The 18254-nt window shown below is 43.9% G+C and overlaps 1 protein-coding gene across 3 annotated transcripts in view; it reads right to left on the reverse strand.

Moving 5' to 3' along the window:
* GRM1 (glutamate metabotropic receptor 1) overlaps positions 1-9787 on the reverse strand; it is a 185178-nt gene extending 175391 nt beyond the window's left edge. For all 3 annotated transcript variants that reach the window (XM_035538548.1, XM_035538550.1, XM_035538549.1), the window contains exon 1: positions 9088-9787. In XM_035538548.1, the coding sequence (XP_035394441.1) occupies positions 9088-9787 (700 nt within the window). The remainder of the gene's footprint in view (positions 1-9087) is intronic.
* Between the last annotated feature and the right edge of the window lie 8467 nt (positions 9788-18254).

Below are 18254 nucleotides of genomic sequence, written 5' to 3' on the forward strand. Positions count from 1 at the left end.
TTCTCTGAAAAAACATTGTTGTCCCAGGGCTGTAACCCATTCTACCCAGTTCAGTAGTAGTGGATTTCAACTTTCCAGTCTCTCACATCATCCTCCCAGTTTTAGCAATGCTGATAATATGGCATTCCTTTACAGAGCTGTCAATATTTCATTTTTTTTGCTGCTCAGGCAAGAGACTGAGATTTATACATGTGGAGCCTGCAGTCAGAGAAATACATTCTCACTAGGAGAATTACCATCTTTCAATATCCAGCACTTAACAAAGTCGCTACTATGGCCTACATGCCAAATTTCCTTGCACTCAAGCCTTTCCACCAAGCACCATATGGGTAAGATATATAAATAAGCATGAAATGTTTCCTCAATTCCTGATAATTAATGATAATTATCTTTCATATTCTACTCTACATTGGACAAAACATTCAATGTTCAGTTGAGCCTAGCCAGATGTTTTAAGAAAGTATTTATGAATATCTATTCAGATTTCCAATGACTGTCACTTCAGCAGTTTTCATGCCATGTTCTTATTGTTGTTGCCTAGATGAGTTTTGTTTGAAAAAAAATTTTTGAGGAATAAGGATGAAAGTTGATAGTCAAACAACTGCAAATTGTGACTGCATTTAAGAAAATGAAAGTGTGTTCCACAATGAATGTGCAGAGAGAAAGAAGAGTTAAATTCACTGGAGAATTTGTATTAAGAAGTGAACTAGATTCAACCTTCTTCTAGTTGGAAGGAAAAAAAATATGTATATGAATGTCTTTTAATATCTATGCAAATTCAGTAAACTGTATGTCTTCACACAGTTTTACAGTACTTTCCTTTAACTACGAGATGCTTCTAACCGCAGGATTCACAAGCCCTGGGGATTTTTAGTGCTCTCTGAGGAATGACACTTCCATAACATGAAAAGATAATATATGATAGCTATGTTAAGCCCCATTCAGGATCCACTGAACTCAAATAGAGGACCATCAGCCAACTTCAATGCGCACTGGATCAAGAGCCCTACAGCTGCACTTACTCTCTGCACCAGCACAGGACACAATATATTCTGCTTTGTCTAGCAGAACTGTCAATTGCCTTTCCTTACAATATTTCAATCAGATTTCAAAGGGATTTATAAATCATTGTTGTCTGTTAATATAATGCAGATATTCTTTAAGTAATTTACGTGTTCAAAAACATTCAACACAGAATACAAACGGAAATTGTTCAAAACTAGGAACACTGCATTGTATAACAAGCATCATGACTTTTCAGTAAAATGAAATATCTGTCGCACTGGTTCTTGATAGACACAAACCATCCAGATAGTGGCAGGTAGCAAGAGGAAAGGACAGCTTGTGATAAACAGTACTTTTCATTAAAAAGCACCCCACATGTCACAAAACACTATTAACACACCCTGGATCTGTATGCAGTACTGCAAAGCTGTAGCTTAACTAATGGAAAATGAAGGCAAATCTTACATGCTGTGTATTGATTTACTATTTCGTGTGTGCATTGACTCATCTGCTCACTGAATTCACAAAAGAGTAAGCAAGTCTTGCTTACTCTTGAGCAGTATACAAGGCCTTATTAAGACCTAAGTATCAAAAAAAAAAAAAAGTCTGTAATTGTGGCTCTGTTAATATTTGGAAAGAAAGAACTGTGAGTGAAATGAAAATTACTTACAGTAATATTTGATTGAAAACAAAATTAATTATAAAAAAGGAGAAATCTAATTTCAAGGAAGTTAAAAGGAGCAGCTAAAAAAATAAAATACTAAGGAATTATGTGGAAACTACTTAGATATGTGTAAGAGTCTGAGAGCATTTTTATAAGCCACCATTCAAAAAAAAAAAAAAAAGTTCCAAGAGGATCAAAAAAAAAGCCAGCATGATAGAACAGAAAAGTAAATTTCCTAAAGCTATTAAAAAAAATAAATAATAGTAATAAAAAAAAACTTTAAAAAGTGGAATTTGTGTCCTAATGAGGAAAAGAGAACAGAGCATACCTTGTCAAATAAAATATAAAACCACAATAAAACAATATGAAACAGTTTTCAGACATAAAGATGTAGAATATAATAATCCACCATTCTGCAAATATTCCAGAAATGGGAAACTTGCCTGATATTCAGTGATAACCAGATATATAAAAAGAGCACTCAGGGAAGATAAAACCATAGCAGAGAAGTTAAATTAATTCTCTGGATCTGCCCTGTCTGTGAAGGGGGATAGGATGGTTCTCATAGAAAGGTCATTCCTTTTGTAGACAAGTCTGAACAGTTGTCTCAGTGTCAATATTTTATAACAAATCCATAAAATGGATTTGACAAATTGCCAATACCAGCTAATTTTCAAAGCAAAATTCTGCTGTGATACATTGCCACCAATTAAACTGGCCTTGATACCAAAACAGATGGCAATGGTAAAGTAGAAAAAGTAATTTTATATTTTCACATATCAGCTTTATTTTTTAATGGAATTTATAGAGCATTTAGAGGCATGGGGGGTAACTGGATGAACAACAGACTTGTGAGATTTCTGCCCAAAGCTAATTGGTAAGAACCATAACAAAAACTGTTTTAATGCATACATAAATAAGTATGCCATATTCAGGAAGAACCAGAACAGCTTTTACAGAGAAAATACGTACCTCAGAAGATTACTAGTATCCTTTGCTGGAGCAGATAACCATTGAATGATACAGAAACTATGAAGCACTTGGAATTTAAGAAAGCTTTTGATAAGGTCCCTTACTATGGCTCTCACAGAAGCAGAGGTAATATGGGATAAGACAGAAGGTGCTGCTATGGATTAATAATTGGCCAAGAGAAAGGAACAAAACTGTAAGAAATATATTGTGTGCTAACATATGAAGAGTAACACACATGTGTAAGCTCCTGTGTATGATGGCCTCTGAAATAGGCTTTACCATTTAAAAGTATTTGTGGTAATTTAAAAGCATTTTCTGATGGCATCCATTCAGTGCCTTGTGGTAGCTAAAAAGGTAATGGACAGCTAGAAGTTTCTCAGGAAAGGTCTGAGAGCAATACAGAACATGTTACTTCATGAGTGAGTTTAACCATGGTGCACCCCTGCCTCAAACACTGCATACAGCTCTGTTGGCTCACACTTCCTATTGAAATTAGAAGAACAGGATAATGATCAGGATTAACAAATGATGATAAATTTTGTACAAATGTAAGAATGTAATGCAGGCATTAAGGAACAGGTTTAACTGAATAACAGGAAACACTTGTTCATACAACATAGAATTAAGTTATTGAGTTCTCTGTTATGACACTAGGGAGACTGACATATAAATAGATGCAAAAAAGAATTAGACAAGTTCACAAAGGAAAGGTCTGTTGGTGGCTGGTAATCTGGTATTTGGGAAGTTCCTACACACAGGAGCTGTGAAGGTGTGCTCCATGCATGCCCTGCTCCTGCTCCTTTTAATATTCACCCACTGCTGAAGGAGCAGTACAGCAATTTTAATATTTCCCTACATGTAAACGGAGTCCTCAGCCAAAGACAGTTTATTTTTAAAGAACCTCTTTAAGTTATACATTAATAGTAATAATAATGCAATATTAGGTTTGGGAAAAGATCCAGTCTGACAAGTTACCCAGCAAAACCAATCTGGTGATACACTGGATGGCTTTCATTTGTTGTGCATATCTTCCCAGCCACCTTTGGTGTTATTCCTTAGCAAAGAGATGGAGGGATGGTTTCCTTCGGTGAAAAACTGTTGCAGTTCATGTCCAATCAGTCTCAGGCCTTCCTGATCAGACTGTCAGCACAGGTGTTAATTAGTGTCATGGGTGATGGTGGCTTATGCTGTGAACACCTGCCACACAGAAAATATACTGAAATCGCTGGTTTGTTTCATGTGGTCCAGTGAGCACCAGTTATAATGACTTTGACCATTACTTTTCTGGATTTTGTGTGGCAGGTGCAATGCTTCTGGTCTCCAACAGTTACCAACTCACTGGTTCATCAGACCCCTGAAAAATCTTTCTCAATGGGTGACACTACTCCTAGTCATATTACACGTCACACAGGTTTTTTTTTCTGTCTGAGAAACCTAAGAACAAGCACCTTCATATTACGAACTACAGTTCGAAGGAATACTATAGAGGTATTTTCATGTGGCCTTTTGAGAAAACACAGTTCATTTTCTTAAAACAATATTCACTGAGACAAGTACCCTGCAGGAGTTTCCAAGAAATGTGGGACATACAAATATGAAAACAAGGAGATAATGAAAAAAAATAGAAGTAAAGCACAAATGAACATATGGTATCTACCGATAAATATGAACTCTAATAATATTGCTAGAAGGTGGGCATAGAAGTTAGATGATTCTTCTGAGGTGACTTAACTCATGCAGCTGCCAGTTGTGCAGTTGAAAAGTTCGATTATTTGTGAATTTAGGAGTACTGCAAAGCAATAAATTTTCCAGAACAAATTTCTCTTGATTCTCTATGGCATTTGTCACCTGCAATAATTTTGTCAACATCAATCAATGTAAATGATTCTCCCAGCACCTTCTAATAAATACAATAAATTTGTCCAATACAGGGAATACTCTAGTCCCCACTTGCTTTTAAATCAATTTCTATCCCCCTCGGGACATTTCCCTCTCCTTTTTTCCCTATCCTGAAGCTTCTGGTGAAGGTAGGTGAAGCAAGTTAAACAGAGAAAGAAATAGATTGGGGTATTCATTTGTGACCGCACATCTCAGACACAGGTCACAACACTTTATGAGGTTTAAGAGAATTTTTATAGCTGTTGATAGAAACATTTGTAAACTCTGAAATTTCAAGCATATGAATTGGAGTTGCTGTTCACTATTGCCTGACCATAATTTTATCAGAAAGTATCAATCAGCCAGTAATGCTATGGAATTAATAATATACCATTTTTAGGAATAACTGCAAGAACAGCTTGTGAGAAATTAAACACAGTCCTATTATATAAAAATTATTCCTTTGAACCATCTGGTGGATATTGCCCCACTTATCTTTAAATGGGAGTATTATTTTCTAGCACATCTAAAGCTACGTTAGTGAGTCCTACCAAAGGAAATTATTTCCTATGAAAACTGCAATTAAGTGCAAGGCTTACGTCCTGCCATTCTCATTCCAGCATATATGACCATGCATATAAGTTCCCTATATGTTACTACAATGCAGTGTGCGGCAGTCAGATTATCAAAAATCATTATGAAGATGACTAAATACCCTACTGTCTACTTTGAGCTGAAAGCCTTTACAGTTGTGCCATCTGTTTCATCATAGTTCATTTCAAGCCTTTTACTCAAGCAAAAGGAACAGCCTTGTAATACATATCTGGCAAATTTGATCATGACCAGAAATATGTCAGTGTTATCAATAAAATTCATCTATAAATAAGCAGAATTTGGTGCAATTAACTTAAATGGTTCATTTCTAAAGATATGTTAATCTGCTGGAATTAAAATTTTATTTATAAAGGGGTATTTGTACACTAAACTGCAAGAATAGTCCATAAATAGACATTGGCAGTCAAAGAGATCTATTCTGCACATTTGTATTTTGCATTCACAAAATAAAAAAAAATCTTACATACATTTTATAAGGCCAACACATATGCCATGATTGAAATGAAAAGCAAGACACGGGCATGAAGTATTTCTATTTGATTTTTCAGAAGTGATCTCCTTGGAAAATGAGATGATAAAAGGGTTTCTTACGCCCTCATCTTGCCTGCTTCAAAGGTGAGGGAATAAAGGTGAGGGAATTGCTGGAGACTGTGTGCTGGTTACCAGCCAGTGTGTAGGCGTCTTGTGGTTTTGGATGGTGGTGAAATGCACTGTAATCTCATAGCTGCTCTCTGCTTTCTGGAGACAGCCCTGCTACCTTCTGTGCCTTCAGAGTCACACAGCGCAGAGGTGGTGCTCGCCATCTCCGCTCGGCATTTCTGGCCTTGTCCCAGGACAGCCGAGGGGCTGTTCTCCAGCCAAGGAAGAAGGTAGCCCCCATCATTCTTCCCAGTTCTACCACATATAGAACCGGTGGCTGCATAGTGAGGTGAAAATAATACCTGTCTCTGAAGGTATCTCATGTGGCAAGTAACCCTTAGCAAGCAAGACTCCTTCTGCCCTTATCACACCCGCTATGTGTGAATACGACCTGAATTCAGGAGCACCCCTAGGATTGTGCCTAACTCCATGCAGGTGCTTTTAATCCCTTTGATTTCCACAGGATGCCTTGGCTTGGCGTTATACATACGCTTATCTGCATTTCTAGATAAGGATGCCTTCCAAGCCCAAGAGCTGAGAAGATGTACCCATGCCAAGAGCTCCAATACTGAAGGACCTTTGAAGACTCCTTAAAAAAAATAGTAGTCTTGGAAATGCCTTGCAGCTACTCTATAGTCACACAGCCTTCCACAGGCAGACGCACAGATTTCTCACATCATTTCATGACTGCTGCCTACTCTGAAGTAAATGTGCTCTCATGATGTGTAACTCTGCTCGGCTGAGATACACAATAACCAAGCATAGTAACTTGACTTTGTTTTTTTCTCCAATGTGGAGCTCTATGTGCCAAATTTAAATCTAAAAGGAGTTATGTGGGCCTTTGAAAACAGATTGTATTCACTAACTGAGAAGTTTCTAACCAAGTGCAATGTTTATTTATCTTAATAAACAATGGTGAAAAGAAAAAGAAATGGTATGGCATACCTCCATGCAATGTCATGTAACAGTATGTAAAGATTGTGTATATTGTTAAATGTGGTCACCAATAATGGCATTAACACAAGAAGAATGAACCTTCACATCAAATGCAAAGAATGATACCGAGGACTCATTTAAAGACATCATGCTACAGATTGGGTGACTTTACTGTCCTGATTCTCATGGCAAGTGTAGGCTCCATGTTAAGAAATGTGCGCACCAAATAGTGTGCTATTGATTTCTGACTTTCATTAGAAGCATATTTCTATAGACTGGTGTTGTTCTGGGCATTCGGATAACGCCAGCCAGAGTGTAGGCGCAGAGGAAGGGGACTGGAGGAGTTGAATGGTTCGGACTGCCTAAGAAAGAGCTCATCACCTCTCGGTTATTTCTGTGACCCTGCCCTGGGTCAGGGTTGACCGAGGAGCACTGCTAGCTGACACAGGTAGGCAAGTTTGTGGTCTCATTGCATCCCCTTGTGGCTGGGTGGCTACAAGAGCTGAGGATTGTCTAACCTATCAGAACGAGGGACTGGGTGGAGAGACTGGTTGGATGCTCCAAACCCATGGTACCCTGGAATTCTTCCCAACACATTTTGCAGCCCACCATAAAGACAGCATGGAGACCTGTGAGTAAGTGTGGAGGAGGAATGTTTCCAACTACACTTTATTCCTGTATTTCCAAACATAGCATGGCTGGAGCAGCTCCGATTCACACAGACTACTATTCAGAGTGGCTCTGTGTTGTCTGTGAAGCATGAGCCCACCTTTAACACACCACCAAGCAGCAATCTCACAGTGAATGCATGGGATTTCAGGCAACATAAATGGAATAATTCACATTGATTTTCATGTGTACTAATTTCACTTCACATGGGAAAAAAAAAAAAAAAAGTATTTGAAATCCACCCAACAGCAGTTGCAATGGGGGTTAATGACCTCTTCCTGAAAGGAACAAAGAAGTTGAAGTTTATTAAACATATTGCCAGTGGAATCAGTATCTTGACTCTAACAATAAAGGTATGGCAGATACAGCTTTTTATTACGAGACCAAAGAGAGAGAGAGAGAGAGGGAGAGAGAGAAACTTGAGCTGCATAATCTGCAAAATCCTGATGACACTTCCTAAGAGAAGACTGTTACCTTGTGGGGTAGAACCGATCCACTATCTTCAAAAGTATCACTCTAAATCCTACAAAAATATCTTGCAGCAAGCATTTTTCATCACTTGGGAGCTTATTTGTAAAAACAGATATTGAATTAAAATTTCTCACAAGCAGTGAATAGAATTGCTACTTATTATCTTTAAAAAAAATAAAAATAAAAATAATTTTCATAATCTATTGTCTTTTCCAAAAGAGATAAATCCCACTAGTGTTAACAAGAGTTACATCTACAGAGAGAGAAAGAGAGAGCAGATCCCTTAAGGCAGATCCTCAGCCAATGTGAATTAGCAAAGCTCCCAGGAAGTGCACTGAAGGGAGATGTGGCAATTTACGTCCACAAAGAATTTACCCCTTTGATGTTTATTTTTCACCCTGGCCTGCCACAAGATCTAATCCTACCTGTCAGCAATAGGGAAACTTAACAGCTCATATATGCAACTCTTTATAGCAGTTCCTTTTCTCATCTGTGACAGGGCAGAAAATGAACTGCAAATGTCAGGTCATTGCTTCCTGCTCTTGCATATGGTTTTTGAGAACTGCTGCACTTTCATCTTTTAAGGGTCCAGTTTAATCCATTTCACCTTTGCATGTTGTATACGCAACTCTTAGTGGAGACTTTTATTTATTCATAACAGTGTTTGTTCTTAGCACTTCTTACTTTGCCATCTCTGTGAGGATAGAAGGTATGGAGTCAGCTCAGAAAGGAGGGGAGAGAATCGTTAATCAAACCCAGGAAAGAGATACACTCAGATAAAGCGAATAGGTGCACAATTACACAGCAATACCCCCAGCTTTGCAGTTTCGTACTTCAAAAAAATCCCCTTTTAGGGCGATAGCTGGACTACAGAAATGCCACAGAAAGACGTTAGGAGAGCCCGCTTTCTCCCTAAAGACGAATCCCACCATTTACGTCAGTGCAGCTCGCCTGGCTGCAATCCCCCGGCTCCTTTCCGAGCACCCTCAACCTCGGAGCCCCTCTCGCCGCCCGGAGCGGCCGCGACCTGTTGGGTGCCGGCGGCAGGACCGGGGCAGCTCCGCCGGGGGCTGGTGGGACCCTCGCTCGGGGGCTGCCGGAGCAGCCCCCAGCCCCGGAGCCGCCGGTCCCCGGGGACCCTCCCGCGGGCGTGGGGCTGCGCGACCCCGGCCCTTTTCCACGCGGGACCTTCTCTCGCGTGTCGCCCGGGGGGGCTGCGGGAGCCGCCCCGCACCTACCTTCCGTGTGGACGGCGGAGACGTAGGTCCAGTTGTAGCGCTTGACGATGTCGAGCATGGCCCGGGCTTGCAGCGTGTCGGAGGGGACCACCCGCAGGAAGTACTTGTAGAGCGTTTTGTCGCTCAGGTCGATGCTGGTGGCCGAGTAGGCGATCTGCGGGATGTCGAAGAGCTGCAGCAGGTTCTGCACCTGGATGGCCACCGAGCTGGAGCCCGGGCCGATGACCCCCGCGATGGGCTTTTTCAGCCTGCTCTGGGGCTGGGGCTGCGAGTCCGATAGGCAGCGGCTGCCGCCGTCCCTGTCGTCCCTGATGGAGATGAGGGAGTCCCGTATGAACTCGATGCTCTGCTCCAGGGCCACCGAGGAGTGCCAGCACGAGTCCCGGATCTCGCTGCCCAGGGTGATGTTGGGCAGCAGGACCGGGTCGGCGTTGATCTTATCCAAAGTGTGGAACATGGCTTCCACCCGCTGGATGCCGTACTGCTCGCGGATTTCCCCGCACTTCCTCTCGGGCACTTTCTCGGCCGGGGGCTGGTGGTGGACGGAGAAGAGGGCTCCGATGATGACATCGCCGTCCATGCGGGCCACCGAGCGCTGCGAGGAGGCGGCGGAGAGCAGCGCCCTGCGCCCCGCGCCCCGGGGCAGCACCTCCGCCTCCAGCAGCAGCGCGGGGACGAAGACCAGCAGCACGCCGATCATTTTGTTGCACGACGTCGTCCAGACCCAGGCGACGAATTTCAAGGGCTCCCCTTGCCCGCACATGGCTTAAGGGCGTGTAGGAAATGGCATCCGCTCGCCCCCGCCGGCTCCCGGCTCGCTCCGAGCAGCATCACAGCGAGGTCCCTCTCGCAGCGCCAGGCAGCCGTCAGCCTAGGGACTTCCAACCTGGTGGCACAGAAACGGGGGACAAAACACGCTAGCGGGGGTGCTCTCAAACCCCAGCCCGGCGGCACAGCCCCGCTCCGCCACTCTCACAAACGCCCGGCTCAATCCGCTTCATCCGAGGCTCCCGGGAGCAACTTTCCGGAGGGAAATGGAAATAAAGCGTGAGCCTATTTCCCTCGGCACGCCACCGGGCACACCGGCACGCGTGGGGCTGGGGGATCCGCGCCCTCCTTGCAGCCAAAGCTCCCGTTTCGAGCCCCACCATCCCGCCCCCCCCCCCCCCCCCCCCCCGTCGGTTCTGCCCTGCTCCCCCCAAGTTGGGAAGTTTCCCCGGGCACCCGGCCGCGCTTGGCCCCGGCGGCCGCAGCCCCGGCAGCGGGAGGCGGCGCTGCCCTCCTCGCCTTGGGGCTCCCAGAAGGCATCTTTCCCCGGCTCAGGGGGGTCCTCTCCCAGGGGAGACGAGGGGGTGGAAAGAGAGCCGAGGAATCTGCCCCGCCGCCGCCGGGAAATGTCATTTAAAGGTCAGCGGAGGGAAGGAGCGGAAGGGAGCCCCTTTGCAGTTTACCTGAACTTTTCCGTGCGGAAGGGGCGAACCCGTAATGCAGCCGGGGACACACACACACATGCCACGGGGAGGGGGGGGGGAAATCCATGCTAGTTACTACGGCAACGGCGGGCAAAGTCCCGCTGCGCTTTACCGGCACGCCTGCCTCGCAGCCAGGTTCCGGGCCAGGAGAGGCAGCGAGACCGGCGGCGGCGAGCGGAGACCTCGAGAGGGGCGGGCACGGCACCGGCACCGGGAGCCGGGAGCGCGGTGCGCGGCCGGGCCGGGTCCCTGTTGCTCGGCGGCGCCGTCAGCACCCGGGACAGCGCCCGGCTCCCGGTGCCCCCGCCCCTGCCCCACCGCCCGGCGGCGAGCACCCCTGGGTGCTTCCCCCAAACTTCTGCCCCCCTGCTGCCGCGGTCCCCCCGCATGCACCGAAACCCCGACACACGGACTCCCCGACACCCCGACCCACCGACACACGGACATACCGACACCCTGACACACTGACACACGGACATACCGATACACCGACACACAGACACCCCGATACACCGACACCCCGACGCCCCGCCACACACCCCCCGGTGCACGCAGCCTGTCCGTCCCGGTGCTCGTCCAGCCGGGCGGGCAGCCCCCGCTGGAGGGAGGCTTCCCCCACCCGCAGCCCCCCGGCCGCCGCCCCCCGGCCGCAGCCCGCTGCCGGTGGGGGCCGTGCCGGGCCGTACCTGTCCCGGTGGGGCGGCCGCTCCCCGGGCGCCCCGAGCAGGCACCGGCGGCTCCCCGGGCGCCCCGAGCTGGCGCGCTGGCGGCGGGGCGATGGCTGTGGGCTGGGCGCTGGTGCCCTCTGTCTTCAGCGCCGCTCCACCGCAAGGAAAAAAACAGGTCATCCCGGGCTCATCCATTATCTCACACGGAAGGATCAGGCATTTTCTCCCCCTCCTTAATTTCTTCCCCTGTTCGCCTCGTAAGAGAGCAAGGGAGCGTCACCCGGAGCACGCAGCCGCTGCAGGGGGGGTTCTGTCTCTCCTCCCCCCAGGCTCTTTATTCATTACCCGCTGGCCACGCTTAGCAAGAGCAAAGGCGAGGGACGGGGCCTCGAAAGCGACCCCGACCACGCTCGGGGGACCTGAGATGGTGAAATGTGCCGAGCTGCCTTGCAGGCACGGTTTTGCTATTCAAACAAATATACGTATATTTACACACACATGTATATGCACATATATGTACATAAAAAGATACTGCAACGGGATAAATCACCTGTAAGGATAAAGGCATTGAGATTACAGTTTTCAGGTCAAGATGAAGCTAAATGAAGCACGTGAGAGGCATGTCAGATTAAAATAATACCAGATTGAATAATCATAATTCAGACGACCTGCTTGCATCCCTCACGCGGGTCTCGGGTGTTTTACTTGACTGTACGAAAGTTAAAGTTAGATTACCTCCCCGCTGGGAACTCTATAGATATTTGTCCTACTTTTGAAAGAAAGAGGCAAGGACAAACATTTAACTATTGCTTATTCAGCGAAGGGTTTGCAGCGAAGGCTGCCTCAGGGGTGTCTTCTCCCTGTGTCAATATTTGTGCTTTTTCTCCTGTCACGCAGCTAGTTATTTGCCTGCCTCGTGTGTCGATCTATGAGGCACGCTCATTGTGGAAGACCCAGCAGGAGGCTCCTGCAGGGCCCCCAGGCCCAGCCCGGGGCAGGTCCACCAGCACCAGGCCCAGGGGCACCGAGCTGTGTGGGGTGGGAACACGGAGGGGAGCTGAGGGGGTCTGGGGCTCCTGTGAGGACGCTTGGGATGTCCAGAGGCTTTGGGAAGGGATCTCCAGAGCCCAAAGAGGGCAGTGGGACCACAGGGGCCTCGGTCTGCCTCTTCTTGCTGGCACCTCCCTCACAGGCAGCCTGGCATGCCCGAGGGTCCCCAGAGGACCAGCAGGGTGAGTGATATTTTCCTTTTGGTGTTGGTACTCTGGTCTGCATGAAGTGTCACCATGTGCCACCCTGACCCTGTCACTGCCCAGAGATCCAGCACTTCTGCCCTCACAAACAGCCCATGCCCCCCGTCTCACTGTCTCCCCACATCTCTGTACACGTTACATTCACCATGCAGTAACCATCCTTGGGGCACCACACACGACTGCATTTTTTGCAGAGCTATGAGCTGCCATCAGACAAGAGAAGGATCAGGGTGATAACAGAGCAGGGGCTGTAAGCAGTACTCGTTTTCTGTGGAAAACTACCTGATGTGGAATATTATTTGTTCATGAAACAGAGGAAAAGTGAACAATTTCCAGTCTCCTATGAAACACAATTTGAAAATCACTTGGAGGTTGATTGAAATATTCTATTTTGATAGCATCAAAAGTGTTTTGTTCTTATTTCAGTTTAAACATTTTATACTACGTAGCACAGAGTGTCATTATTTTTACTTCAAATGAAATCAATCATCAGCTTAAAATGGAAGCTCTTTTCCAGTATTTCTCCAAAAGATATGATTTTGTCTACAACAGGCATACTCCTGTTAAATATTTCTATTTCAACAACATGGCCTCTTTCATCAGAGAATCTTCTATAGGAAAAATTCTGGTCATCTGTAAAGAGAAAGGCCAGAATATTGTAGAACACATTTTGAAAGGGAATAGGTTTGGAGTAGCAAGGACTGAAGCTTGGTAACTTGGCTTGCTGAGACCCCATTTTGGTCCTCCCTCCTCTGCTTTCTACCAAGAGCAAAAATTCAGGTTGACTGTTTAATTGTGCAGACTCTCCAGCTACATTACTGGGCAGACTTAAAGCTATTCTGCAAGGATCAGTGCCTCTAAAATTATGTAGTTTTATTCCGCCTTGAAAACAAGTGGAGATTTCATATTTTCCTGTTTGAAGTCAGTTAACACATATACATTAGCTATGTCATAAATTCTCAGTAATCCTTTCCACTCTGCTCACTCAAAGGCTTTCCTTTCATGATTTACACAAGCCACCTACTATATATACAGAGTATGCATGCAAAACATGCACAGGTATCCCTCTGATGTAGTATTTCATTTCAGTATCGTGTTTGCTTGTGAACAAGGATTTAGAGTCATCTTATCATCAGGCAGGCTCGTTCAGCAGAAACAAGGATTTTAATCTTCCTAATATATTCAGCATGTTTTCTCCTCTTCTCTTAGCAAAGCCAATGCTTCTCATTGGTTTCACTTAAAAAATGTGCCAGCTACAGCATCATTTTTACCCTCTTTCTTATATTTAAGCTATGAAGTCACCCTATCTGTTAAGAAGCAAAGAAACAGCATTTTAAACAGTTTGATTACTTACCCTTATTTGCTTCAATTGCTAGGAAGTGAACATTAAAGGATCGATGTCAGTGTATACGGAGCTTCATAAAGGTCTGATTGCTCAGCTGTTCCTTGTACCAGTAGATCCATTAAAATTAAATAGGATTAACCCATGAAATTTAGGTCTCACTTCTGTGATATTTAGAATCTAGCAACAGCATCCAGACAGACCTACAGTTTTATTGGGCTACTCTCCTCTGCTCTTTTTTTTGACAGACATACACACCCCTCGACCACAAGGATCCCCAGAAATATGAAAGCTTCCATTACTAGTCATCCAACTCCTGCTTATCCCCTCTCTCAAGTCACAGCATCCTGAGCACATTTCACGGGCTTAGGAGATTTCACATCCTTTTAAAATAACCAAAATACCTCCTCAGAGATTTAGTCAGGAGGTTATGAATTCAAATGTCTTCCAAATAAGTGTGAGATCCAAATCAGTGCAAAACTCAGCACTCAGGGACGTCTTGCAGATTTTTGACACTCTCTAAGGATTACAGGCTTCATGATGTGATGAACAGACCAGATTTATTCATACATTCAGCAGTTTCAATCTCTGGCTAGCAGATCTGTTAATAAGTTTAAAATAATTCTTTTTTGCATTTTTAAATAAATGACTGATTGTTTATAAGGTCATATTAAAAATACTCTCAGCCAAAGTTTTTCATTAAGACTGTTAAGGAGAGGGATCACACCACCATGCTCCCGAAGGGAAAAGGCCTGGCTTTTCCTGAAGGAAAGCTCACCTCTTAAATTGTTTCTCAACATGAACACATGCCATTCAAACAATGAAATGTGACAGGCAAAAGCACCCCTTTTCCCTTCACCGCAAGAAGAGCCACATGCCCCAAAGGCTGCATGCCTGCCCTGGGTCTCCCTGTTGTGCAGGTGTCTCAAGAATTTTGTCCTTCTGGTCCTTGTGGACATGCTCATGATGAAGGAACAAGAAGCCAGAAGAATGTCTCCAGCACAAAGGAAGGTGGATACTCAGTTCTGGATAATGTTCCAAGCCATACTTGTATTTATTTCTTAACTGCAAAAATGTACTTATGGTGCCCTCTAGACCAAAATGCTGAGCGATATTTATGATAAATTCTTACACACACCAATTCTATCTGGCTTAATTAGTTTTGATTAAGCTCTCTTGCCCCGAAATCCTCTGATTTCCCTGAAATAATCCGCTAAGAAACAACCTGAGTAAATAGATAAATCTGTGCTGGGTCCTGCATACCAACAAGCTTGTGTTACAACAGGCCAAAGAGAAAAGTGCATTCCAAAGTCAAAGGTCCACCATTTCTGAGCTTCAGACTCTCCTTTTAAAATATACAAATCTCTCACTTCATTTGGGAATGTCAGTCTGAATCTCTCTGGCAGGACTCACCAGACAGGGACTTACATTGTGTGAGTGTGATGGGAGAGAAGCTACCTTTGCAATATGGGGTTAATTCAGGTTAGCTAGAGGCATCTGCTGAGCTAGACTGCTAACAAACAGAGCACAGAGTTTAGCTATAAGTCCCTGTACTCTATGGAGAACAATTTAATGCTGTGTTTGTGGGAAGCCTGACAGTTAAAGCATCTGCAGGCTGGAATTTTTCAGTGATTTTCAAGGACAGTTCTGCATAAAGCCACCTGCAGGAATCCAATCTGGTGTCACAAAAAAATGGTAAAATCTACACATGAAAAGAAGGTCTTTGCAGTGCAGGTGAGAAAACGGTATTCCTGCTCCTTCTGCCATCCAGACTTTCAGGCTGGAGCTGTGGGTCAGTAAGCCCTTCCACTGCAAAATTTAGTTACAAAAGGAAAAAGTAACTCAAGAAGAGCAAAAGTTCACTCTAAGATTGCAGCATAAGACAACACATCTCTGCACCACTCAGAGGGGAACCTGCAAGTATGTACTAATTTCTGAAAATTCCCCAGTAACCACAGTCAGCACTGAAGAAAACAGCTCTGTATTTACCAGCTGGTATTTTTGTCCTTCATTTCACCACATATTTCCCTTCCAGATATTTTGTATAACAAAAGGGGAGAAAAAAAAAGTCTCATTAAAAATCACAAATGTCAGAGACAGAAAAGGCTAGCAGTCTTTCCAAAACAGGATCATTTTACACTTGACTAAAGAATCAATGGAGGTTTTGCAAATGTCATTTTAGCAATCAAACCATGTGTAAGAAATCTCTGACACATTTTTAAGAACCTATCCAATGCTCCAAAAATAAAAATAAAAAATAAAAATAAAATAAATAAATAACATTAATGGGTCAGAAGTGGTACACTGACTTAGGCTGATTGTCCCAGGCAGTTACTTTTGCCATTGACAGTCTATTCCCACTTACGTAGCACTGTGTACAAGAGACACTATCAGCTTCCATAAGCACCTGTTTTTGAAGTCTTTGCGATAGCAAATAAATAGGAGAATTGAAAACCTTAAAGATAAATAGGGGTTTATGATGACCTTTAACTGAAATGATCTCATTTTCTGCCTTGCACCTTCTTTATGCATTTACATTTGTTCAGAACGGATGGAAAGTATGCCTGAAAATCACTGACATCAGACAGGTTGCTTTTATTCACTCTCACTATACATAGGTGTAAATGAACAGAGAGGAAGAAAGTTTAGAAGAAAAGGTGTATCTCAGGGTGAGCCACAGAGATGTGAGTGGATTCAAAGAGACTGAGGTGCCATGGCTTTTCCCTGTTTGAGGTTGTATTGGTCTTGCCTGCATTATATAAATCTATAGTTTGAACACTATGGATTGAGAAGAGTGATTGAACTGATTAACAGGCTGAAGAAAATACAGTTTGGATTCATATTACAATGAACCAGAGAGAAAGAGGTATCAGAAATGCACCGCATCCTGTAAACAATAGTAGAAAAATACCTCCTGCCAGAAAAAGGAAAGGGGAGCAGCTATGTTTTTTTATAAAATCCATATGGCTGCCTGCAGCCAACATATTTATATCCATGCAGTTTACACGCTTCCCATGCTTTAGGCTGAACCTAATGGTTCAGTGAAGAAAACATGACAAAATATTAGGCAATATTGTATTTATTTTTAATACATAGCTGTATTAGGTGACTTTAAGCATAACTTACAGAATAAAGAAGCTGATACCCAAGTACAATGTACAAACTTTATTATTTGCAAACTGCTTGATTCATTTGTTCAAAAAATTGATACATTAAAGCACCACAACTGCAAAATAAGAGGCTAGTTCAGAGAAAATACAAAACAGTTCTTATTAAGTGTTTACATGTCCTGACATCTTCTTTGCTGTCATAAAAAACAAGAACAATATCTGAGTACATATGTTTCTTTTAAGTACTTCTTTTATTTATAGTCCTCATGAGGAATTGCCTAGATAACAGGATTTCCATACAGACTTTATCACTTTGACTTTCTAGCTAGGCAAAGTATTTCTGGAAGCATTTCATTACTTCAAGATCTATTAGGATCATTGTAATAACTCTCTTTCCTCTCACTTCCCTGACAGTATGCTGCTGTGGTTTGGTGACACATTAATTGCTTTTTCTCTGCCATTTCCTTCTGGTCAAGTGGCTGCAGTGTCTCACAGACCATTTCAGGGATGCCAAGTCCCCTGTTCTCACCTGGGGTGCCTGGCTCCTTAGCCACGAGCTGTAACTGGCTGGTCCTTACGGTGCTTCATATCCCAGTTACTCTAGAATCAGACTTTTTTACTCTTGCTCAGCTATGCAGCTATATTTAACATTGGATTTATCACAAAGTTGTCTTCATTAAGGTAGGATAAGAAATGTCAAGTATAACACTGCCATGGGTGATGAAATGGCTGAGGTCCACGTCATGCTTGAATGCATTGACTGTGAATGCTCGTTCTCAGTATGTATATTCAAATGCTTTTTGTCTTGCATTTCTATCAGCTATTTGCCTTTTGCTGCCCATTCTCTAACTAGGTAATATTTCCTTTATTTCTCTCGTCCACTTATGAGTAATGGATTGTATTTGGTTCATGCATTAGGTCACACAGCTTCAAACACCGTACTTGGATGTTTGTTCTCTGGCAAATCCTTCTTACAGAATTCCCTTTTTCATGAATGATACAGGTCAGATCCCAGAGTTTTTGGATCCCAGACCCCATCAGTTAATCCTGCTGTGATTAACTCAGGCTCAAGTACTTCTCTGAAGTACCTCACAACCATTGCAGTACCATGTTGGTACTGATGACAGTGCAGCTGTACTTTAAATCCCCGTAAAGGATCAGCAATCCTCTACTGTGTTAGAGTTTGCTGTATAATTCTTGTTCTAATGAATACTCTTTTTTGATAGCACATCTTTGAAAATTACTAGAGCTGGAAACATAACTCTGCGTAACTCTGAGAGTAGTCTCAAGCAGACCACTTCCTCAGGCAGACCTCCCCCTGG

The sequence above is a fragment of the Cygnus atratus genome, chromosome 3 (assembly GCF_013377495.2).
Source record: "Cygnus atratus isolate AKBS03 ecotype Queensland, Australia chromosome 3, CAtr_DNAZoo_HiC_assembly, whole genome shotgun sequence".
NCBI lineage: Eukaryota > Metazoa > Chordata > Aves > Anseriformes > Anatidae > Cygnus > Cygnus atratus.